Genomic DNA, 22,456 nt, shown 5'->3' on the forward strand with positions numbered 1-22,456 from the left:
TGATCAAGCCCAGGAATATCCACATTTACCCTTCAACTGCCCCAGTCATGTCAGATCAGAGACTTCTACTTCTCTCTGGCACCGTTGACTGTTTTTAGTGAAAAACCTGATCTGCATTGCCAGTCTACGGGCCACACACACAATTGCTATGAAAACACAAACCTATAGTACAAAACTTGTGGAATTTGTCCTCGTGTTTGGTTTGTGCCATTGCTGCTCAACCCACAGGAGCTGAATGTGAAAGTCACGCCATCTGGGCACTGGACTGTGGTCATCCCTCCATCTCCATTAGCAGTGCGACTTCCATAATTCCGCAGACGCACCGCATATTTCATGTTTTCCTGTGGAGAATGGGAGGCGTAATTTAAAAAGTAAAAAAAAACCCAAATAGTTTTTGCAGAGAAATGCATTACATAGAGGAAAAGCAGTAGTGGAATATGGACCTGGAGTTAGAGTGAAAAGTTGAGTTCTGCTTAACAAAGTGTATCTAATGTGGCTGGATTGCTATACTGGGACATATACCAAAAAAACTAAAGGTGAGAAATGCTTCTTAAGTATCATTGCTGCAATGGGTACACCAGGGAGGAGGCGAAATTGCAATTATTTATTAAGCACCATGCATTAAAATAGCAGGCTTTACCTTAAGTCATAAGTAGCTTAGAAAAAGTAGTTGTGATGATAAATGGTAAGGAAAAACCAGTAAAATGCAACGTATTTCTAATAGGCAATATTCGTGCAAGGGTAACACAGTTAGTGTGCGGGTGATATACAGGACTTTGAGAAAACTAGAACTTGGTACAAATAACACTTTTAGCCCAACAGTGTGAGAGCAGTGGTTGTAACTATTAAAATAAAAGTAAAAAAAAAAAAAGTTTAACAACTCATTTCTGAACAGCTCCAAGAATCTGCAAGCACATGGATATGACACGCAATGACTTCCTTCAGATGCTGAAAAGCTCGTACCTTCAGAGGAACAGCTTTATCCAGCCTAACTTCAGCAATGTCACTGGGGGAGTCATCAGTTGTGTAAGTGCCTTTTACAAGCTCTAAAGATGTCCATCTATGGGAGTGAGCAGCATCGCCCGAGTGATCACTCTACAGGTGGAAAGACAAAGAATGGCCTGTAAAATACCGTAGGAACATCATCTTGGCCAACAGATTAGGTGCACCAATCACAAAGCCCATATCCCTTTTATTTTAAGTATCTGGCATAAAACTCCAAACAGTAAGTGAATGCGCATGTCACTATACTGTGGGGGCTTTTTTATCCAATTCCAAACCCTGCTTCGCAATCTCTAAAACATGCAAACCTTAATGGAAGCTTATATGCTTCTACTGCTTTTTGATAGAATACCATTGGAATAACTGACTGTGCTACGCATGTAAAGGCAACAAGACATAACATGTATAAATCCCTTAACTCTTAGCTAACACAAGTGCCCACAGCAGAGAAATGTTATCGGTGTGCTGGTATGAACTGTTATAAATCCACCGCTGGCCAAATACAGCCAAACATTATTTGTTACAGTATAACCAGAAAGCTATCACTAAAAGGGTTATTTGCAAATCATGACCATCGTAAGAATCACTCAAACCTGTAGCAACCTGATGTAATAACATATTAAAATCCCTAGACTGCTTGGTTATTAAATTTTTTTTTATTCCTGATTGATTATATGGTAGAAGGGACATGATATGGATGTAAGGGTATGTGCAAGGTAAAAGCAAAGACATTATGGAGGTTGGTGTAGTTCAGAGCTACACAACTCCTGTCATCGAGGCCAGGGAACAGGCCACAATTGTTGGATATCCTAGCTTGAGGACAGACAAGCTCACTACTGTCACTGACCACTGTGGTTTTTTAGGAATGCCCGACAACAATTACTTATATTAACTGCCTGACATCAATTACATTTGTATTTTATCAAATATTTCTTTAATGCCATCATGTGCTACACCTGTGCTACATCTTGCTTAGAGACCTCTTATTACCAATGATTGTTAAAAAAAAAACAAAAAACAAAAAAAACAAAAAAACTATAAATACAATATACTTTAGAAACACTTACATCATCCACCAAGACCTCTAGCTCATACTCATGGATTCCACCACCACCATACACACAGAAACCAACCACCACCAGTCCAGGTTTGTCCACTGAGAAGCAGATGGCGTCTGGAGAGCCATTTCCGGTATTCCAGCTTCTGCCCTGGCTTGTTTTGGTAAAACGATTGGGGCTGGACTTCACCGAATGCAAAGAATTTAATCCATCCACCTGAAAAAGAAAACCAAACCCCCAAAACATATAAAAAACAGCTTTCAAGACATTACGTTAGTTGCTGCTACGCAGTCTAGGGAATGTGATGAATACTGCTGGCGTTACAAGTCAGGAGCCTGCTCTTGCCACTGTGTATTTTTAAATACCTAAGATGGCATTAGGCTTTTTTTTAAAAAAAAATAAATAAAAAAATAGAATTTCAATACCTCGGATCCAAGAGCGGATGCTGTGAGTTCGCTGACGATACTAGCGAGCAGACCACAAGTGTTGGACACCAGGTGTGAAGAGAAGAGTTCATTTTCCCGCCTCAGGCTGTTTCGCACAGGCAAAACTACAATGACCAGCATTTTCTCAAGGACTTCCCGAAAGCTTGTCATTCCAGATACATTCTCCTCACTCTGCAAGGAAGGAAGCAAACAATGTAAAGAAAAGTAATAAAAAAAAAAAATATATATATATTTTTATTCACACACACGTATAATTATACACATACATATACACGTGCATAAAATAGTGAGCTAAAATAGTATGAATGCAGAATATTTGAAAAGGGAAAAGTGTTCATTTTAGGATTACTGGCAAGTGTTACAGTGCAATTTCCCCTCAATCGTATTGATCTATGCACAAACCTGGCTTAGTTTCTCCATGCAGGAGACTAGCAGCGGGAAGCGATGGGCCAGTGCAGTGTCATTTTCAGTGCTGACTTGTTTCACCATAGAGCGCAGCAGGGTCTCGCCATCGTAAGCAATCGGGAAAATCGACGTGAGCTTCACAGAAGTGTGACAAAGGGCAGACATGACCGCTGCTAAGAGACGGCTGCTGGAAGTCTTGAAGTTTGCCTCCTGAATGTCCTGCACAAAAGAGGGGGAATTTTCAGAGAGAAATAGAATTCAAACAACATTATTATTAACGGTCCTCCACGCGGAGCGTCATTTCCCATATGTTTTACTCATACTCATGCATGAATGCGCAGTAAGCCGGTACCTGATCGAGGCAGTTGAGCAAGTCACAGAGGCAGGCCCACTGCAGGGCGGGAGTTGGGTAGAAGGAGTGAAAGCAGGCTGTGAATGTGTTGTGGCACTCCTGAAGAACGGCCTCCAATAAGCTCAAGGGCTGGCTGAGGTAGCCTTGGGGGTCATTATCCAGCTTCGTCATGCTGTTATCCACACCTTCAGAGAGTATTTTTCTCAGCAGAGTCCTGGTTTTCCCAATGCACTCGGCGAGCTTGCTGGTTTCGTCTACCACTGCTTTAGTGGAGGCTGCAAATAGGGTTACACAAAAAATGTAATATCGAGCGGAACTAGTATCAGGATGAGTCTGTATTTCACAAGTTACGATTAACAAATGTCAAGCAGACTGCCAGAGATTTAGTTGTATCCTCCAATAGCATTTCAACTACCAAATGTATAAAAATAAAAATCATGTATAATCAACGGGCTTAAATATGCAGAGGTTGTGATCCAAATTCATTAGATCTTATGAAAAAAGGTATTTAGCATTTATCATTCTAAGTAATATACATTTCTGTAACCGATTGCTACATATTATGGTACTAAGAGTTGATACGGCTTCATGTATAGACTACTTGGGTTAATCTGTGTACACAAAGCTTCACACTTCCTAGACTAGACAGGAGCTCCAACATTTCTGATCCTGGTTATTAAGAGCATAGCTATTTTTAGATAGATGCAATACAGACGCAAAAAAAAAAAACCACAGAAAGGCACAAGTCATGAAACAACATGGAGAGAGAAATATCTACTTTTATATTATGTTAAATTTTAACATCTACATGTTTTGTAACTTACAACATAGCTTACGCCAAGATCTAAAATACAGTTTAAAGGAGAGTACATTGTGTAAGAACTAAGGCTTTTAAAACCAGATAAGGGGTAAAATCAATTAAGTGACTCTGCCTGTTACTAAGCCAAAATGCTTTATTAAAGGCTGAACAAATGCCAAACACAAGGATCAGAACTGGCTAGAAGACAAATAAATAGTCTTTTGCTACTGTAGTATTATCGATGGTACAGAATAGTGTGTATGAGATAGATACATCATGTGTGGCTGTTGTGAGTCTAATTCAGCCCTGTATACATTTTTGATAAGAAAAGGTAAAGGGTAATGCTAGTCTAACTATACATAAACATCAGGTGGGTAACAATATCTGGGAGAACTGAGAAGTCCCTTGACTACAGCCTGTACTTGATGCCTACCTGATATAGGATAAATTTCACATGTATAGACTCTTAACAAGCGTAAGCAGCACGTCCCCACAAAGCGTAGTCGTTCCAAATCCAACAATGTTGCAGTATACTGAAAACCTTTGAGGCCACGAAGCTCTTCCACTCCTAGAACCAAGGTGGTCCAGCTCCAATGGAGGATACTCAGCAAGGATTCAAAACACTCCTAGGCATTAAATATTTCAGTAGAATCAATGCAGGCAATATTTTTGCAACATGTGCATTCTGCAGTTTGAATAAGGTTACAGAAGTAAAAAACATCACATGGCTACTTTTAATTAACCCCTTAATAACCAGGCCAATTAAAAAAAAGATTAAAAAAAATGTATTTTATTTTTTATAAGTAGCATTTTACTATTTTAAAACTTTTTTTCCTCAAATCATGTCATCTTGCACCTATGTTCTGTTTGGGATATCGTTGAAGCTGGCCAATTCAAATTATCCCCATCAAACCATATATGTTTGAAGAAGCTGCACAAAATTCAAGGGGGTAAATCCTGTTACATCAATACGGATGCCAGGATTTGCAGTAAAAGGAGGGATGTCCAGCCTATAACTTGTGGTAGGTGACACAGCAGCCACACATACATCACATGCATCTGAATTGACCAACGGCAAAATTCGACGCTGAGCCAGTGGCTTCAGAATCTGAGGTCAATAAAGCATAAGCCTCCCCAGGGCTATAACTGCACTGGAGCATACTAAACAAGTTTAGAGAAAAATGAACAAAGGTGCTAAAAAGTGACGTTTAGTTTCCCCTTATGATGTCATGGTGACATATAAATTGTTATATTTTCTGAGCAGGAGGAGCTCAGAGACCTCAGGAGGTTCTGACATGTCATTGGTCATTAAGGCATGAAGGATATTTTGTTATAATACATCACTCACCAAAGAAACAGTACGTGCAAAGGACCTCTTCAAAATATGCATGGGTTCACTGACTTGCTGTTTGCCCTTCGCAGCACTTCCATCACTTGTAGGCAGTCTGTGCATAGGGAAAAAAGTATTGTGTGTAAGTGCTAGAAAATAGCTTAGGCTTATTGTTCACGAGACAACAAAGACAACATGGATAAATTAGCACATTGTTGGAGAAAACATTCTTTATGTGTGGGGGCATCCATGTCCTGTGTAGACTAAGAGTCATTGTTGAGAATTTACCAAATATAACCTAGTTCAGGTAAACCTGAGCTATGCAACTATCTTTTTAGAAAGTTGGGTGCATTTGGATCGTAAAAGGTTCATAATCATTGACTTCAGTCACTGGAGAATGAAAAGCGGAACATACCTGTAGAGAAGCTGTGGGATTTGACCTGCATTGACATCTGTGCCATTATTAGATTTTTTTGAACTTTTAAACTGGAAAACAACTCTGACAAAAGGGAAAAAATAAGCATTACATATCAATGAGGTAAATATGGGGAAAATGAACGTAGAAGTCCTTTTTATGTAAAAAATGGAATTGAAAGAGTGAAAAATGAACAACCAAGCTACCAACTTACAAAAATAATGCATTACCTTAAAAAATAATAAGCTAATGTGTTGTGTAATAGATTTTTCTCACATGGACCAGATTTATTTTGCCTACACATGCAGCACCGAGGTGGTTGTTACTATTTTGTGCGGTCACCATAAACTGTGCATGCAGTGAAGTGAATCCGATAAAATGAGGGTTACCCGTCATCAGTAGTAATTGAGGCTTGACCGTGGGAGCCACAGTCGCTGCTGGGACCAGAAACTCGAGCCCATGCAACGTACCACCAACCAGCTTGCAACAGGACAGGCTCATCAAACATCATTGCATATTTTTCTCTATAGTGCAAAAACAGAAGTTAGCCACATTAAGAAGTAATTTTAGAATCATGAAACGTTTGACATTCTTGTATTTTCCTGTGGGAAATGCATTTCTCCCTCATTCATCTATCCTAAAACAAGACTTCCGACAGGAATTTATAGAAGCACAGAAATGCACTGGGGAAATAATTTCAGAATCAGAACCACAAAGACACAACATTTTGGTTCCAAGAGAAATTACCACTTAATTGCCAACAAGCTTAACCCCAGACTGCTTACCTGGCTGCACAGTCATATGCAAGGACATCAGTCTCTGCAAGCAGGTCCCCATCTGTTTCATGGTCGCCTCCATCAGGTCCCAGTTCAAACAACTAGTAAGAAAAGCATGTTTCTGGCTCATTTCCACAAGGTATTAGACAAAACGTGCAATTATTGATTAACTGCATGGAGACATTTCCAATGTGTAGAACATCCGTTTCTCAGAAAGCCAATTCATATTACACAGTAAAGCCGCCATCAGCCCAACTTCCTTGACTACACCAATACAATAATGTACAGCTAACTTGCACTATAGGACACAAACTATTGTGTGCATCGCAATACTGCATGTTTTTTCACCAAATACCATTTACTTTAATTTAGCCTTCATTTTAACTTCTACCATCCCCTGGCACGATCAGCATTGTGGCCTAACTGAAGAGATCTAGAAGTTTCTTATCTTGTAATGAGACAGGGACACAAATAACCTTTTACCTTTATTTTTGCAGTGTACTCCCCTCTTCCACCAAACAGGCCAAGACCACCAAGCAAGATGTCAGTATCAGCACAAAAGCGAATAGCCTCCACTGAGTGGGCCGAGTACCCCCAGCCTCCACCATGACCTAAGAACGATCATAATGTGAATTATTGTATGCTGATACTTTGGAAAACAAAAACTTGCTTCCTCTTGAAATGCAGGAAATCTAGACACTTACTTTCAAACCTGTTAACAACACTGTAGTCTTCTTTGGAATAAACTTTCATAACTGACTGAGTTTCCTCCTCGGTGCTTGAAACACCCATCTTCAAATCCTGCAACGCAGCCAAAGTGTCGAGGCAACCTAAGATAAACAGGGATTTCAGAAACAGGAGAATCTTTTTCTGCTTAAACTGGTCCAACACAAGGTATTTGTGTTTGGCAGGGCAAACAGGATTTGGCTTGGGCTGAAACCACTAGTTTATGTTTGAGCATCTAAGACAAGACCAAGTGCTGATCAAAGTTTGAGTCTCTACAGCAGGCAGACTAGATGGACCAAATCTGGGCCAATTTTAACATGCAATGATCAGACGTAATCGCAATAAACACTATTTAAAACTTACCCAGGATATGCAGTGCTGCATGTGAGCGTGTGGTAACTGCCTTTTGTCCAGCAGGCAGTGCTAGCTCTGGACTAAGTATACTGCACCCTAGTTGCATCTCCGGTGATGAAGGCAGCCTGGAGTCTGCAATGACTGCATTATAACACCAAAGCTCCCTTGTGCTGGCCTGGAATCTAGAAGAGGAAACATCAAACATGGGTGAGTACTACACGTGACATGAGACAACCAAACAGCACATGCCTTTTTCACTCAAGGTCTTACAAGAACAAAAAAAACATTAACATATTCAAATAACTCAGAAAATAACACTTGCATAACATCTCATACACCGAGTTATTTTATATGCTAGAGTCTAGGAATCATGATTATGTTTGTGTCTATAGAAAACAATTAAATCACCTCCATATAACATCATAGACTGGATCTAAACAAACGCCAAAGCCCTGCAGGTCTTCTTGCTCAGAGTCATTAAATGTTGCACAGCTCCCATCCACTTTATTGATAAGCAGGCATTTGAAAGGAGGGGGTTCACTCATGGATGCAGGTACCATTCCTGTAAAATGAGCAGATCTAATTATTTACACAATCCACTTGAGTAAATACAAGCAAATTAAACCAATAAAGCTACATTCAGCATCATTCAGCATCATTTGACCGTACAGCTCACCACCACTCAATTACATTACAGACCCCTTGTACCCCTGTTATTGATTATATTGTGCTCCTTTATCCCGTTAGCTTATGTCCTCTTGCATAGATACCCAGGAGTACTTGCAATGGGCATTCACGTGCTGGGTGCTGTAGTAAAGGCCACACTGGGCTATTAGCACATGGGACGACATGCAGTGTTCTTGCTTACCTATTATGTTCCGGCTTGCAAATATTTCAGATGTAGCTAAAACATGGGAGTTTATAAGTGCTTCATCTATCCTCAAGAAAGTTTGGTCTCCGCTTGCACCAACCCAGGTAGCTTTACGACCATATTTTGAGCCAATATTGGGCATGGGAGCTGGCTTTGCATTCCAATAGGGCACATCCAAGATAGGTCTTCCCAGCTGTCCTTTCTGAAAAGAATGTCGGAAATACAAAACAAAATTATATATTGCTAATGTAACTGTTAAGTACTCTAGACCAGGGGTGTCCAAGTTTTTTCTCCAGTGGGTCACTTCATCAGAATTGTATACGTGCGCGGGCCGCACTCATTTTTCACTGTGACAAAAAATATGGCCTTTAATAAAATATGCAGATTCAAATAAATTAAAATGACACAAAACCTTTACTCTTCCTCTCACTGATTATTGGGCCTTGAAAGTTTTGCGACTACAAATTCAGGATTCCCTAGATTTATTCTAGGGATGAATTAAAATGAAAATTCTGGACCAAAACATTCAGGGTTCACTTAGCCAAAACAGAAAATGACCCCCACCTTTAAAAATAATAATAAAAACTCACATGTTTAATAGAAGTAGGTAACACACAATTGGACAAAATTAGCAATATGACTTGGCATGATAGGAGTGTGATTGCTAACAGCAATCACACTCCTATCATATCCAGGCAAACAGTAAATGCTGGTACCTAGGCATGATGGGACTGTGCTTGCTGTGATTGCTGTTAGCAATCACACTCCTATCATGCCAAGTCACCCAGTACATGCTGCTACAGGGTGGCTCTAAGTGATGTGCAGACCCCATAGTGCTGGCAGCATCAATACACAAGGGGGGCAGCTAGCCAGGTTTCAGCATGTACTGGCTGACTTGGCATGATAGGAGTGTGATTGCTAACAGCAATCACAGTCCCATCATGCCTAGGTTCCAGCACTTACACATCCATCCAGTAAATGCTGGAACCTAGGCATTATGGGACTGTGATTGCTATTAGCAATCACACTCCTATCATGCCAAGTCAGCCAGTACATGCTGGTACAGGGTGGCTGTAAGTGCAGACCCCATACTGCTGGCAGCATCACTACACAAGGGGGGCAGACGGCCAGGTTTCAGCATGTACTGGCTGACTTGGCATGATAGGAGTGTGATTGCTAACAGCAATCACAGTCCCATCATGCCTAGGTTCCAGCACTTACACATCCATGCTATCACACACACACACACATTTATTCATATAATCATTCATTCACAGATTAATTCCCTCAATCACACACACTCATTCAAACACACTCCCCACCCCCTTACCTACACTGCAGCTCCTCGATGCCGCTCACAGACTTCAGCAGGGGGCGCGGCCTCCCTCTGCCTTCTCTGCTAAAGCACAGAGGAAGTAGGATGTCATGTGAACTCCGCTTCCTCTGTGCAGTCCAGAAGACCATCCCACAAGTAAGTAGCAGGGCTTGAGGTGCGGCTCGCGTAAGATCGGTTGCCCTGGCTGCCGATCTTACGCGGGCCGCACCTCGAGGTCTCGCGGGCCGCACCTCGAGGTCTCGCGGGCCGCACCTCGAGGTCTCGCGGGCCGCACCTCGAGGTCTCGCGGGCCGCACCTCGAGGTCTCGCGGGCCGCACCTCGAGGTCTCGCGGGCCGCACCTCGAGGTCTCGCGGGCCGCACCTCGAGGTCTCGCGGGCCGCACCTCGAGGTCTCGCGGGGAGCAATGGGAGGCTGCAAACCCCCAGGCAACAACCCGTGTGCCTCACCAAACTTCTGATCTTCGGGAAAAATTCCCCAGCAAAGCGTCAAGTCCGTCCCTGTACGGGACAAGAAGAAAAACTAGTTCTGTTCAGGGGAAGCCTGTTTTTATGGGTAAGTAGGAGGAGTTCTCCGTGACTTAACCCTTTAAATCCTTTTATCTTCTTGTCCACTAGGAAGAGAACACTACCCAGTCGTACTGCCACTGTATGGCAGGAAAAATTTGGTGCAAGTTAAGGGTAACAGAAGGTTTATTCAATATGGCACTGAAGATATTTAAAGCAAAAAATTATCAGGAAAGCCAAAGATTGCATTCATTGCTAGTAGGGAAATCTAGGTACTTACAGAAAAGCTTCCAAATGTGAACACTTGACCATCCGTTAACAGAACAGCAGTGTGGTTGCTGCCGGCTGTGACTTGAGTACTTGGGCCAGGTAATGCCTGGACTAGAGTGGGACAGCCCCTACCATGAGAAAAGGAGACCTTTTAAACCACAACTTGACACCATACAAAAAAAAAAAAATCAGTAACGGGGGGGGGGGGGGGGGAGTTTGATCATAATAATCTTGGTCTCTTTTTTTCTTTTTTATAAGCACAGTGCTGCTGGAAAAGTTTATTACAGTCAACGGTTTTCCATTGCAGCTTTTAGCATAGCTTAATGAAAGGCAATTACGGCAGCTTGTGCTTTTTTCCTTCCCAAGCAGTGTGATTGTTTGGGAGATATTTAGTTTAAGAATTGACCAGCATTATCTGGTCAATATTGTGCCTGGAAGTTATTTTCCCACTCTTACAAGTTTTGCCCAAATCAATCAGCAATGTAGCAAGACAAAGTTAACTCAACGGTGAGGGGAAAACAAAATACATGTTTCGCGGGAAAAAAAAAAAAAGTTAGTTCTATAAGCAATATCCATAGTACAGAGGTTTATTTAGTGTACAGAACAGAAATTAGCTGTAATACTCACCTACAGCTTACATCGCCATGGCCCAACTGCCCGTGCTGTCCATAGCCAAATGTGTATACATCTCCATTCTCCATCAAGACCACTAAAAAACACACCAGATATTGTATCAACTAAACTAAAAAACACAAGCACACATTTCTTGTATGCTGATTTTAATCATATGTGAAGGCAAATATTCAAGACCACAAAAATGACAAATGGCGCCATCTTAATTTCGGGGCCCTTCAGCTAGTTAGTGTAGATTGGGGCATTAATCTTTGGGGGGCTTTTAGTCCACATATTTTTTTGACTGACGCAATGTCATGAATTTGATTAAACGGAGACCTGTATCTTTATCATTTTCTCTAATCACCATATTGTTTTGTTATTTCCCCCCCTCCCGTGTTTCTAACGGAAATACTAATGTTTTAATTGCTTTTCTTTGTGTGCGTGCCACATTATACTTGGCAACCAATTTGAATTTCTGTCCGACTGCTGCCCAATTTCCTTCCCTTTTACCCTAAAACACAGAAGTCTCCATTCTTTCAGGAAGTAGAAAAAAAATAATTTTTTATGACTTTTTACAAAAACTATCTGGCCCATTTTTTACGTTATCTAACTTGCAGCAAATGGCAGGAAAATATGATTTTCTATACAGAATGTAATTATTTCCCACATTAATAACTGACTGTATATTAAATATATAAAACAAAATATAAAAAAATTTAACAATCCCAAAATGCAGTGTCTTGCATACATCCCTAGGACAGAGCAGAATGGATAGGACCCCAGAGGTGTACATAATAGCTGGCAAGCTCAATTCCCTTGTTTCACTAATATATATATATCTCATAAACGACCATAACCAAGCTTCAACAACAAGGGTTTGGAATGATCAACACTACAATGTTTAGTGAACACCCAAATAACCTGCCTTCAAAGGAAGGGCTCCGATATCAGAACAAGGTCAGATGTTACCCGGCAGATACACTGACAGCCTTCCAGATTTTAAGCACACAGTGAGAGGGGATTTAAGTTGCATATCATGCTTTTTATCGCTCATGTGAGCACAGGCCAGAGATGGAGAATGCTTTACCTGAATGGTGGAAGCCACAGCTAACCTGGACAGCCCGTAGCTCACAGTCAAAGCGGACAGATCCAGGTGGGTAGGTTGTGATTTTGCTTGCATCCTTCTCTCCTTGTTCTCTGCCTTCATCTGAGAAGAAAACACATTGGAATAAAATTCCAGGTGACTTTAAAAAGTGTGTGTCAAACCATCTCAATAGGAATACTGTACTTATTACTATACAGACATATTCTTAAAGAAAAACCACCAGTGAAAAGGCAGAATTATAATGCAATGAAAGTGAAACTTGTGTTTAATCTGTTCCACCAAGTTTAAACATCACATCAGCGCCTATAAGGCAACGGGCAAGTCAGGTGTCTGAGAACGAGGAAAGGAGGAGTACAGAACGAGGCAGAATTCTATAGACTGAATCAACAGAAAATACATTTCCCCAGAGAAATCAAATCATAAGATTAATAAAAAAAAAAAACAAAAAAAAAACAACAAAAAAAACATTGTTGCTAGTTGCTTGAAAGCCCATAAAACATGAATACATACAAGAGATATCACTATAAAAAACATTATAACTAAGAATACACAAATAATGTGACACATATTACATCATCTTATAGCATCAAACATGACATGGATAATATGCTAAAAATGGGGGTACAGGGTTATGGGGATAAAAACGTGAGATTGCTCTGCTATGCCAGGGTTAATGCACGTGCTGCTCATCGGTACAACCAGTACTCCCCCAAAATATTGCACTTAATACAAGTTTTCATACATATGACGTGTCAGCCAGCGCCTTCGCGAAGAGACAAGTTATCTGGTCCAGCACAATTCACCTGCTTTCATTCTGTTTAAAATGTGGACAGTCTGGTAGGCTTTGGAATTCCAGATTACAAGAAATAAAATGTATGTTGGCTTAAAAAATATTGTCCAAAACCATGCAAATCTGACTACAGATACCAACAAATGAAGCTTGCTGATCCTTCTTCTAAGCCGTACATACATATATATACACATTTGGGGACTAAACACTATTGAGCGACCATCTCTAGACAACACCTTGTAAGGTAGCCCAAATATCACAATATAGGTATGGTTAATGCAGCTTGTGTTAGTTATTTTACTTTAGGACGAGGCAGGTAAAACTAACCTAAAACTGTTCTTCCATGGAATCAGTGAAATTCCTCTCCCATAAACCCCTTTGTCATTGTTCAATGCCTGTGCTCACATTGCTGATCCAAGTAAAATGCCATTTAAAAGCAGCAGTTGTCGCACACGTCAATAGTATTGCTAGGTCTACTAAACACTTGCATAAACATGGAACACCTCGGTTTATTCAATACTGTTTAAATGGATTCTTTACACGCACACACACACTGTTATGAAGTCTCAAACAGAGGACCTAGAAATCAAAATTTCCTTCTTCAATGTGCGATGCTACCTATGCGAGTTAAAGAGCCCGGGTAGCTGCATTGGCAGCTAAGCTCATTAGGTCAAGATATCCAATAAATTATATTTTTATGTTATTGTTAGGTCCCTAGTGTCACAAAAAGTGATACTAACAGGCCAAAGATTACGAACATATTTAGATCTTAAAGTATCAGAGTACATAAAAAAAATAAAAAAAAAAAAAATTCCCTGTATTAAAGTAGCGCCCATGCATAAGTGCCTTTCATATGACATCCACTTTTCTAACTCCATGACTCCAAAACTTCTGTTTAATGAAATGGCTATTTGAAAGCCCCCTCCCAGAATAGCCGAAAACAAAAACATACACACATACTTCACAGGCACAGTTTTCTATAAATAATATTTTTTCTGGAAAGACACAAAACTAATGTTACATGGGGCAGTACTACTACCAGTTATTTGTGCAAAACTGGAACAAACACACACACAAAATAAAAAATAGAATACAACGGGGTGAGGATTTTTAAAACAAATTAAAACCAGCGACGAGCAAGATCTGTAGATTAAGTAACAATAGTATTTATGTTTAGAAAACTGAAAAGAAAAATTGTAATGAAGAAAAAATAAAAAATGTAGAAAATGGTTAAATTGTTGCATAAATATTGTAGAATATACTTGGCCTTTTTTATTTTGACACCTATTTTTCTACAATAGACAAAATAAACCTTTATTTAATTCATTGTAGGATCAGGATTTGATCCACAGAAGAAAAAAAAATTATTACATGAAAACTTCCATTTTAAAACGAACAGCTTTACAAGCAATCTGAAAAGTGAAGAGGAGTGGGAAATTATATATAAAGAAAATCTTCATAGCAGAAAAGAGGAGAGTTTACTCAGAAAATCGCTAGGAGGCTGGGTGTCCTGCCTAGTTAGAAACGAAGGCTAAATACCTTTTTTCTTGTCCCGTTTATGCTTTAGCTGTGCTGGAAGTGATCTTAGTCTGGCTAGAGCCTGCTCTCGGTGGTTCATAAAATTAGGACCAGGAAAAACATAGGGGCCTGGGGAGAGACATTTTGCACATGCATGGGAAAGCTCTCGAAATTAAAACAGGATCTTTAAACGTAAAATAAAAGAATGAAACAGAACAAGAAAAAAAAAAAATGCATGACAGCGCAATGTTGCACAATGACAGCAATGTATTCTAAAATCATCCGCAGCATTTGGTTCTGCAGTAAGACAGCTACGCATGCTCCCCAAAATCCCGTACACACTTCAGAGCGCGCCTCTTCATTACATATACACTTTGCCGTCAATGCATCTGAAGAACAACCCAATAGTCATAATAGTTACAACATTCCATGTAAAATGAATTCAGTCCTTCCTTTAGAAAAAAACACTAAAATATATATTATTATATATATGACGCACACTATTTTAATGTTGTGCCTTAAAGCGGCAGGCTTTAGGATGACCGGAACAAAGGAGGATTAAGCAGAATGTATGCTGTGTATGGGCTGGGTATTGAGATTAGATTTCTATCCTGCCATAAATTCTACACCGGCATGCTTTTCACAAGTTTGTATATGAACTACTTTTGCCTTTAAAATAAAGCTTTACACAGGCCAACAGCAAATATGTATTGATTTAAAGGCGACATGAAATGGCTTGTGATATCTTAAGAGGAGGCCATTTAGGACAAAAAGAAATGTCGAAACGTCAGCGAAAAACTATAATGTATTATGTTTGTTTTTTTTGTTTGTTTTTTTTTACACCTGGACAAGGAATAATTAAAATAATCCCAAAAGACATGTCTCTTATAACAAAGACACAATCGATGGCTATTTGTATGTCCAACTACTGTCAGTGTTCCCACCTTGAGAGATAAGCCACATCAGACCAGATTCCTGTGTACTATAATATGGTAAATGAATGAATAATTCTCCTTGATCTTAACAATCAGTATATTTATGTTCATTATATAATGGGAATTGAGTTACTATGGAAATGGATTCTTACGTCATGAAACTATCTGCAAGTGAAGCCTACAGAAACCGGTAGATAAAGCAATGAGTAGGTATTGGATTTCCCTGAGTATACAGGAGGTATTCCCAGTCATGTTTGTAGAGTAACCTCTAGCAACCTTGGAACTTCCCCTACACAAATATACACTATTGCTAGATTACGAACGTAGATAACGTGCTCATTTAGTACTAGGAGATAAAAAAAAAAAAAGTCATAAATCAACCGAGACTGAATGTAATGGGATGTTAGCAATGGTCATACCCAATTTCTCACAGGTTTTCTGTACCATGTCTAATTGCTACCCCTATGTCTTTGAATTTGGGAATGATGTTCACAACAACCTGCCTATAAGGAGGGGAAAAAAAACTGATCCCTTTAGTGTATACTGCTTAAGACAACAGCGGCACATTTTCAATGTTAAAGCAGATATTTAAAAATGTATACAATCCCAGGACAGTACTCCTTAATACAATATTCCGGTAAAAAAAAAAAAAAAATCTGAATAAAAATTATTAAAAAAAAAAAAAAAATTATATTCAGGGCCGGCCTTAGGGGTGTGCGACCGCACAGGGCGCCATGGTAGCAGGGGCGCCTGCCCGGGACTTAACTTAAAACATCGGTTTTGAAAACAAGTCCGGGGCAGGGGCGCCGAGCGGTTGCTCGTGAAGTTCTCAGCAACCGCTCGGCGCCCCTTACTCTCCGTGACTCCGTCGCGGTGCCGGCATCTCATGTTGAGCGCCAGACTATTCCGGCGCTCAACATGAAATGCCGGCAGAGCGAAAAGACGGATGCCTCCCACTCTCACCGCAGGACTCCGGCAACAAGGTAAGGGGGGGGGGTGTAGTTTGAAGGGGCGGGGGGGTGTAGTTTGAAGGGGCAGAGGGGAGGGGCAGGTAGTGAGGGGGGGGGGGGTGCCAGAGGAGTAGTCCGTACAGGGCGCCACAACGCCTAAGGCCGGCTCTGTATATATTATATATATATTATATATATTTCATCTTGTTCCGTGCTTAGAAAAAAATAGAATTGTAATACTGCTATGCAATCTAAAATGCAATAGGAAATGTGAAACATGAATCCATAGGTGATCCATATGAAAAAGAGCTCACATAGCAACCAAACTGTCTTCTGATGTTGGCGAACAGCGATGACTGTGATGACGTTTCCATGTGCTACGAACACAACCATTTAAAATCTAAAGCGCTAGCATATATAAATTAGACATTGTAAATTGACTTACACATGGCCTTTATTTACCTACTAATACCCCAAACACCTTGTGATAAAAAAGGAGAACATTTGATGCAGTAAACGTGAGAAGCAGAATACATTCACCCACAGGGTAATTAGTAAAAGGCCATGTTTTACCAGTTTTCAGGAAGTCGTCATACCTAAATTTCCATTTGGTTTTTTTATTCCTAAAAAACAAAACATAATATATAAAAATAAAAAAAAGTGTATAGAAATAATATTAACGAGTATATGAAAGTTTAAAGGTGGACGTGGCTGGATCTGCATTTGATTCTGCTGTGATCTTTGTGTGTTATACCCAAAAGCTGCCGATGTGCCTGTGCTTACCTATAGGTTACTGGCAACAAGAAAGGATATGGGCCAAAAGACTGCGCAAGCATCCACGTGTACACAATCATGATATGACATATATAATGTATCTCTCTGGCTTTGGATAAATGAAGCTGAAGTTTGAGGTTTACCTCTGCCTTCATCCAGCCTGTGCCTCCTGTTCACGCGCTGCCGCTTCTCCTCCTGCCGTATTTGAAGATGTTCGTCAATGTTAACCCCTGGCACAGGAACAGCTGAAACATGAATATCATCAAGCACGATAGAAGGTTGCAGCAAAAAAAATAAAAATAAAAAAGATTTAAAATAAAAGCCCTCGGAAATAAAAAATCTGGGGTGTAATGAAATGGTTTAATGTTATAATCAAATTGGTTAAAAAAAACCCAAAAAAAAAACCTGGGCTATTCTGATTTCAAGGAGAATCCTAATGGAGCTCCAACCTAAATCGAAAGGGGTCGCAACGGCCAATCACACGCATAGTAGTCGAACACGGAAGGTCTGCCAACGTACATGTATTTGGCTGCTGCTACAATAACTTCAACGCTTTACATACTAGAACCTCACTCTAGTAAATAAAACAAACCGCATTTCTTTGGGACAGTTACTTGAGCAAGAAACACATTAGATGGCTCTGTTTTATGGTTTACGAGGTGTTAAACATAAAAGAACCATGGAAATTATGGAATTATACTTATATTTAAGTTATAATGAGCAGTCACATGTGATGTAACCTAGTAAATTAAATTTCACTACATCAAGTTCAACCTTTCACAAATCCCTTTTATGTTGCAGTTAATCAGAGGGACAAAGTGAAGCTGATCTCAATTCATATTTCAAAGCAGAATACCAATTCTCTCTCATCTCTTAAGATGTCAGCCTTATCACACATCTCAGGGTCTAATTAATTCCTGTAAAGGCTGAAACTCCTTTTACATATTGACGCTATGCCTCTGCATTAACCGCTCTTTCACACCTTACGCCTAGAGTCTCATTGGATTAAACTGAGCATCATCTGAATAATGCGATTTGCTCTTTGGACAGACCTTCCAAATAGTCACATGCCATCAGTTGCCTTGTAACTCTCTACAATGTACTTGCCTTCAAAGCTGACATAGCTCAGACAGATAGGTAACCCAAAATGTTAATTACAGCGGTAGAGAGAATGTGTGTGTGTGTGTGCCCACCCATAATGGTGATAAAGATGGGAGGATAAGGCCCTGCTGAAAACCATGTGACCGCTTTGTTTCGGTACAGCACACATCAGGCTTAGGGTATTCTTTATGGAGCAAGATATTAGAAAAGTACTTTAAAATGCAAATGGACCTGTTAAGGCTAAGCAACAGCCATTCAAGGAAGTAACCAAACACAGCAAGAATTCACAACAAACAAAAAGATGGTAAAATAAAAAGGATAAATGCACACCTTTACCTAGGAGCAGATCCAGCGGTATCATTTCTTTAACGGCATCCAGAATTCCTCTCTGTCTTGCCTCTTGGCCATCCAGCTCACGGGCACAGGCCTTGCAACATCCACACACGCCACAGCCAGACTCTCCAGAACCACAGCCACAGATTCTACAATAAATATTTACCCATGAAACCAGCTACAACAGTGCTCCTCATTGTATTAGCTTAGGAAACAAAGAGCAACAGATCTGTAATTATGTCGCTATTAAATCAGCATAGTGAAAGACACATTATTACGAGATGCTGTAGCGCAAGCTACCTGTACTTCTGTAACCAAATGCCCGAGTACCTACCCTCCCGGTACACGTTCCGGTCGTCCGCTGCTCACACAGCTCGCCCCGTAACCGGTGCACTCTCCGCACACCGTACACACCATGCACTGCTCCAACTTCCACTTGTGCATCCGAGGCGGACACATCATCGATTTCTCATCTTTTTCATCAATGTCTTCCTCCAGGTCTTCATCCATTGCTGTGGCCATATTTTCAACTCCAAAACCTAGCATGGCAGCAGAATATATAATATGATCTGCCCTAAGTAGTCTTACTCTACAATGGGGTTTCTAGAACATTCAAATGAACCGATGTGCCTTTTGAGGCACTATTCTAACAGCGTTGCAAAGAGCTTTGTTAAAAGGCAGCCCCAAGTGAGGTCGGGCTCATTTATATAAGCTACGAGTAGAGCAATTAAAGCACATTCTTACATTTTTTGTATTTTTATAGACACGCCATCGAAGAATGGAGGGACTCATCTCAAATTCTGCCTAACTCTTCCTTTTATTGTCTCATTCTAAGGCTGGTATAGCTAGCCATGTTCTTTATAAAAGGAACCAGGGACATCCTGGTATATGCATATAAGACGATACCCTTCACTGGCCTAGCATTAAGGAGAACCTCTAACATGTATATAATTAGTAAACAAATGTATTAGTCTCAGTGATAAGAAAAATGTAGAATATCGAAAAGGGACTGAGCTGCTTTAATACTAAGAAATGCACGTGCGTGGCTCAGAGTCCAATATCCTGAAATATCACTAGCAAAACAAACACCATTATTTCCCAATAGTAACCTGTATTCATCACTGAATGAGGGCAGACGTATTAAACTGTGAGGGGGACGCTGCTTACCTTTACCTCCTTGGCTCATTGCACCGGTGTCCCTTCCACACTGTCCCTTGTTGTTGACACCAAAGGTCCATACTTCACCTTTTTTTGTCAAGACGCATGTATGCGCTTTCCCCATAGCCACCTGGGTCGCAAAATGTCCCTTCAAGTCTGTTATCAAATCTGCAAAAAAGATTTGCTTTGTAATCATACATGTAACATCAGTTTGCTTGCACGGCATTAAACGCTGCACTCCATGCACTCCGAGATGATGGGTTTCTTTTGGTAGCAATTCTAACATAAGGTAACCAAAGGTATTTCGGATGTATATCAATCTGATTTACATTTTATTTACTGTAAACCTCACACAGTTGCACAATGAGACGATACTTGCATACAGATCACATAGGCTGACTCATTTTAACAGCACAGGTCAATTGATTTCTCTGACATTTGAGTGCCAAAGTAAATGACATGTCCACAACCGCATTCAATGACCACAATTAAAAGTGCATATCCATCTTAATAATGCTCTAGGATAGTGTCTGCATTAACACGATTAATGTAGATTGGAAAGCACTATGTACAACACACCAGTAAAGTCCATCTCTTCCTAGAAGAGCACACCTTCTTGTAAAATAAAAGGAGTCTGCCATTCTTTTATAAGACTATTTCTAGACGCTATGGATGATTTGTCTGTATAAGTGGCAATCTGTGTACACTTGCAATAAAATTAAAATCTAAAATAAGCCTGCCGACATAATTAAGACCAACTCATTTGATCGTCTTTCACAATGGCACAGTGAGAATGTAGTGTTTGCCCAGTAGAAGGCGCTAACATTAATACAGACAATACTTATATTAAGCAAATAGTGGCAATTATTCTCAGACAGAAAATCCACAATTTTTCGACAATATTAACCTTTTTTTTTTTTAATCTAGATGTCACATAATACAGTATATTGGCAGCTGACTATGCCATGTGTACCCGTTCAAACTCAAAGCTGTACTCAATTTCAGCGACCAGGACACCTATATCCACTTTTCGGGAATCAATGATACACACTGTGCCCGTTCCATTCATTTTCAAACCACTACCATGCTGTACTAAAGAAACCCCCCCGACACGCTCAACTACACGAGTTCCTAATGCGGACAAGTTAAAGCAATCAACTCATCGCTAAACGCCCCAGCCAAAACCACTGGCACAAAAGCCTGCAAAACAGGCTTGGGTGTACGTGTTGGTGTATGCGAGGGTTTAAGAAGTTCTTTATGATAATCCCGTCAGAAACAATATTAAACAAAAAAAGAGGGCAGAGACAGCCTTAGAGAAAACGAAAGAAAAACCTAGTAGAGAATCGAAAACATTACTCTATTCATAAAGATGAAAGAAAAAAAGTTGGACACTTGGTATGCCAATGGATAGCAAGTTTGTGATGGTTTCACATACTTTAGATTTACATTTTTTTTTATTTTACCCACTGAACTGCCTCACGGTGGGGCTCTATTTATACTATTCCCCAGGACAAAACAAATGGCTTCTGAATGCCTCTGTGAAAAGCAGGCTTTGTAAAATTGACAAGAGTGCCAGTTACAATACAAATAAAATTACAGCCTCTGCCAGCAAAACCATCACTTTTTATTCCCATCACTTACTCGAGCTGTCGGAATAAATGGCATCTTTCCCAAACATGTAAAGTTCACCATCCTTGGTGACGACTGAACTGCTCCCATTATTGCATGCAGTGCTCAGAACAAATTTGCCTTCCATTTTCAGCATTTTTTTTGGCTTGTAGGGTTTTGACTGCCGTCGGCTCTTTGCTGCTGAGTGTAAAACGAGTGTTAGCAAGCCACATATAAAATTACTCAGGTTTGGGGTTAAATGTTCTGTAAATGGCAGCCCCAACGAACAGAGGGAATACACATAAAAATAATTCTATCTGTACTTGTATAACATGAACGTGCCAAAAATCTACATGTGTAACAGACACGCTATACGATTTTTTTTTTCTAGCATCCTGTCCGACTGACACTTACTTGACTCCCCATCTTCTCCTTTACTTGCTGTTCCAGTAAAGAACACACTCCCATCATCCGCAGCGAGCAAGGCGTGGGAGCCATCATGACCAACAGAGAACTGGACAATCTTTGGAGATTTGGTTATGGGCAACTCAACCCACTTTCCTGATGAAGGTCCACCTTGCTTGATCCCAAGGCTCTGATACTTACCAGTGTAATAAACCTACAGAGATACAATGATAAAAAAAAGTAAACATGAGAATTCAATCATCTGCAAAAAACACATACAACTTTAAGATTAACAACTCAATACCTTTCCACTAGCAGTTTTCATTAGTGCAAACTCTCTTCCTGCTCCGAGAACAGCCAGCTCCTCATCAAAGCCTGTGCCTGTTAGGACAAACAAAAACTAATACACCCAGAAACAGACTGAAATTTCCATTTTACAATTAAATTAGAATTCTATGTATTTGTCGAGGCTCTGCACATTTTCAAAGGAAGTAACGCTTTAACACTAGAAACTGGACT

At 40.2% G+C, this 22,456-nt stretch overlaps 1 protein-coding gene across 1 annotated transcript in view; it reads right to left on the minus strand.

The window, feature by feature from the left end:
• LOC149299880 (E3 ubiquitin-protein ligase MYCBP2-like) overlaps positions 1-21,680 on the minus strand; it is a 61,991-nt gene extending 40,311 nt beyond the window's left edge. The window contains exons 1-24 of the mRNA XM_089485804.1: positions 21,566-21,680; positions 19,934-20,092; positions 19,101-19,305; positions 18,770-18,915; positions 17,476-17,577; positions 12,348-12,467; positions 11,273-11,354; positions 10,656-10,773; positions 8,532-8,736; positions 8,072-8,225; positions 7,673-7,845; positions 7,288-7,413; positions 7,067-7,194; positions 6,593-6,684; positions 6,197-6,331; positions 5,808-5,891; positions 5,411-5,507; positions 4,496-4,688; positions 3,264-3,538; positions 2,909-3,130; positions 2,486-2,677; positions 2,070-2,276; positions 964-1,095; positions 163-341 (exon numbers count right to left, since the gene is read on the minus strand). Of these exons, the coding sequence (XP_089341930.1) occupies positions 163-341; positions 964-1,095; positions 2,070-2,276; positions 2,486-2,677; positions 2,909-3,130; positions 3,264-3,538; positions 4,496-4,688; positions 5,411-5,507; positions 5,808-5,891; positions 6,197-6,331; positions 6,593-6,684; positions 7,067-7,194; positions 7,288-7,413; positions 7,673-7,845; positions 8,072-8,225; positions 8,532-8,736; positions 10,656-10,773; positions 11,273-11,354; positions 12,348-12,467; positions 17,476-17,577; positions 18,770-18,915; positions 19,101-19,305; positions 19,934-20,092; positions 21,566-21,680 (3,641 nt within the window). The remainder of the gene's footprint in view (positions 1-162; positions 342-963; positions 1,096-2,069; positions 2,277-2,485; positions 2,678-2,908; positions 3,131-3,263; positions 3,539-4,495; positions 4,689-5,410; positions 5,508-5,807; positions 5,892-6,196; positions 6,332-6,592; positions 6,685-7,066; positions 7,195-7,287; positions 7,414-7,672; positions 7,846-8,071; positions 8,226-8,531; positions 8,737-10,655; positions 10,774-11,272; positions 11,355-12,347; positions 12,468-17,475; positions 17,578-18,769; positions 18,916-19,100; positions 19,306-19,933; positions 20,093-21,565) is intronic.
• Positions 21,681-22,456: the final 776 nt, after the last annotated feature.

This window comes from Sceloporus occidentalis, unplaced genomic scaffold, assembly GCF_023333645.1.
Source record: "Sceloporus occidentalis isolate IW3139 unplaced genomic scaffold, rSceOcc1.0.p SCAF_27, whole genome shotgun sequence".
In the NCBI taxonomy this organism is placed as follows: Eukaryota; Metazoa; Chordata; class Lepidosauria; order Squamata; family Phrynosomatidae; genus Sceloporus; species Sceloporus occidentalis.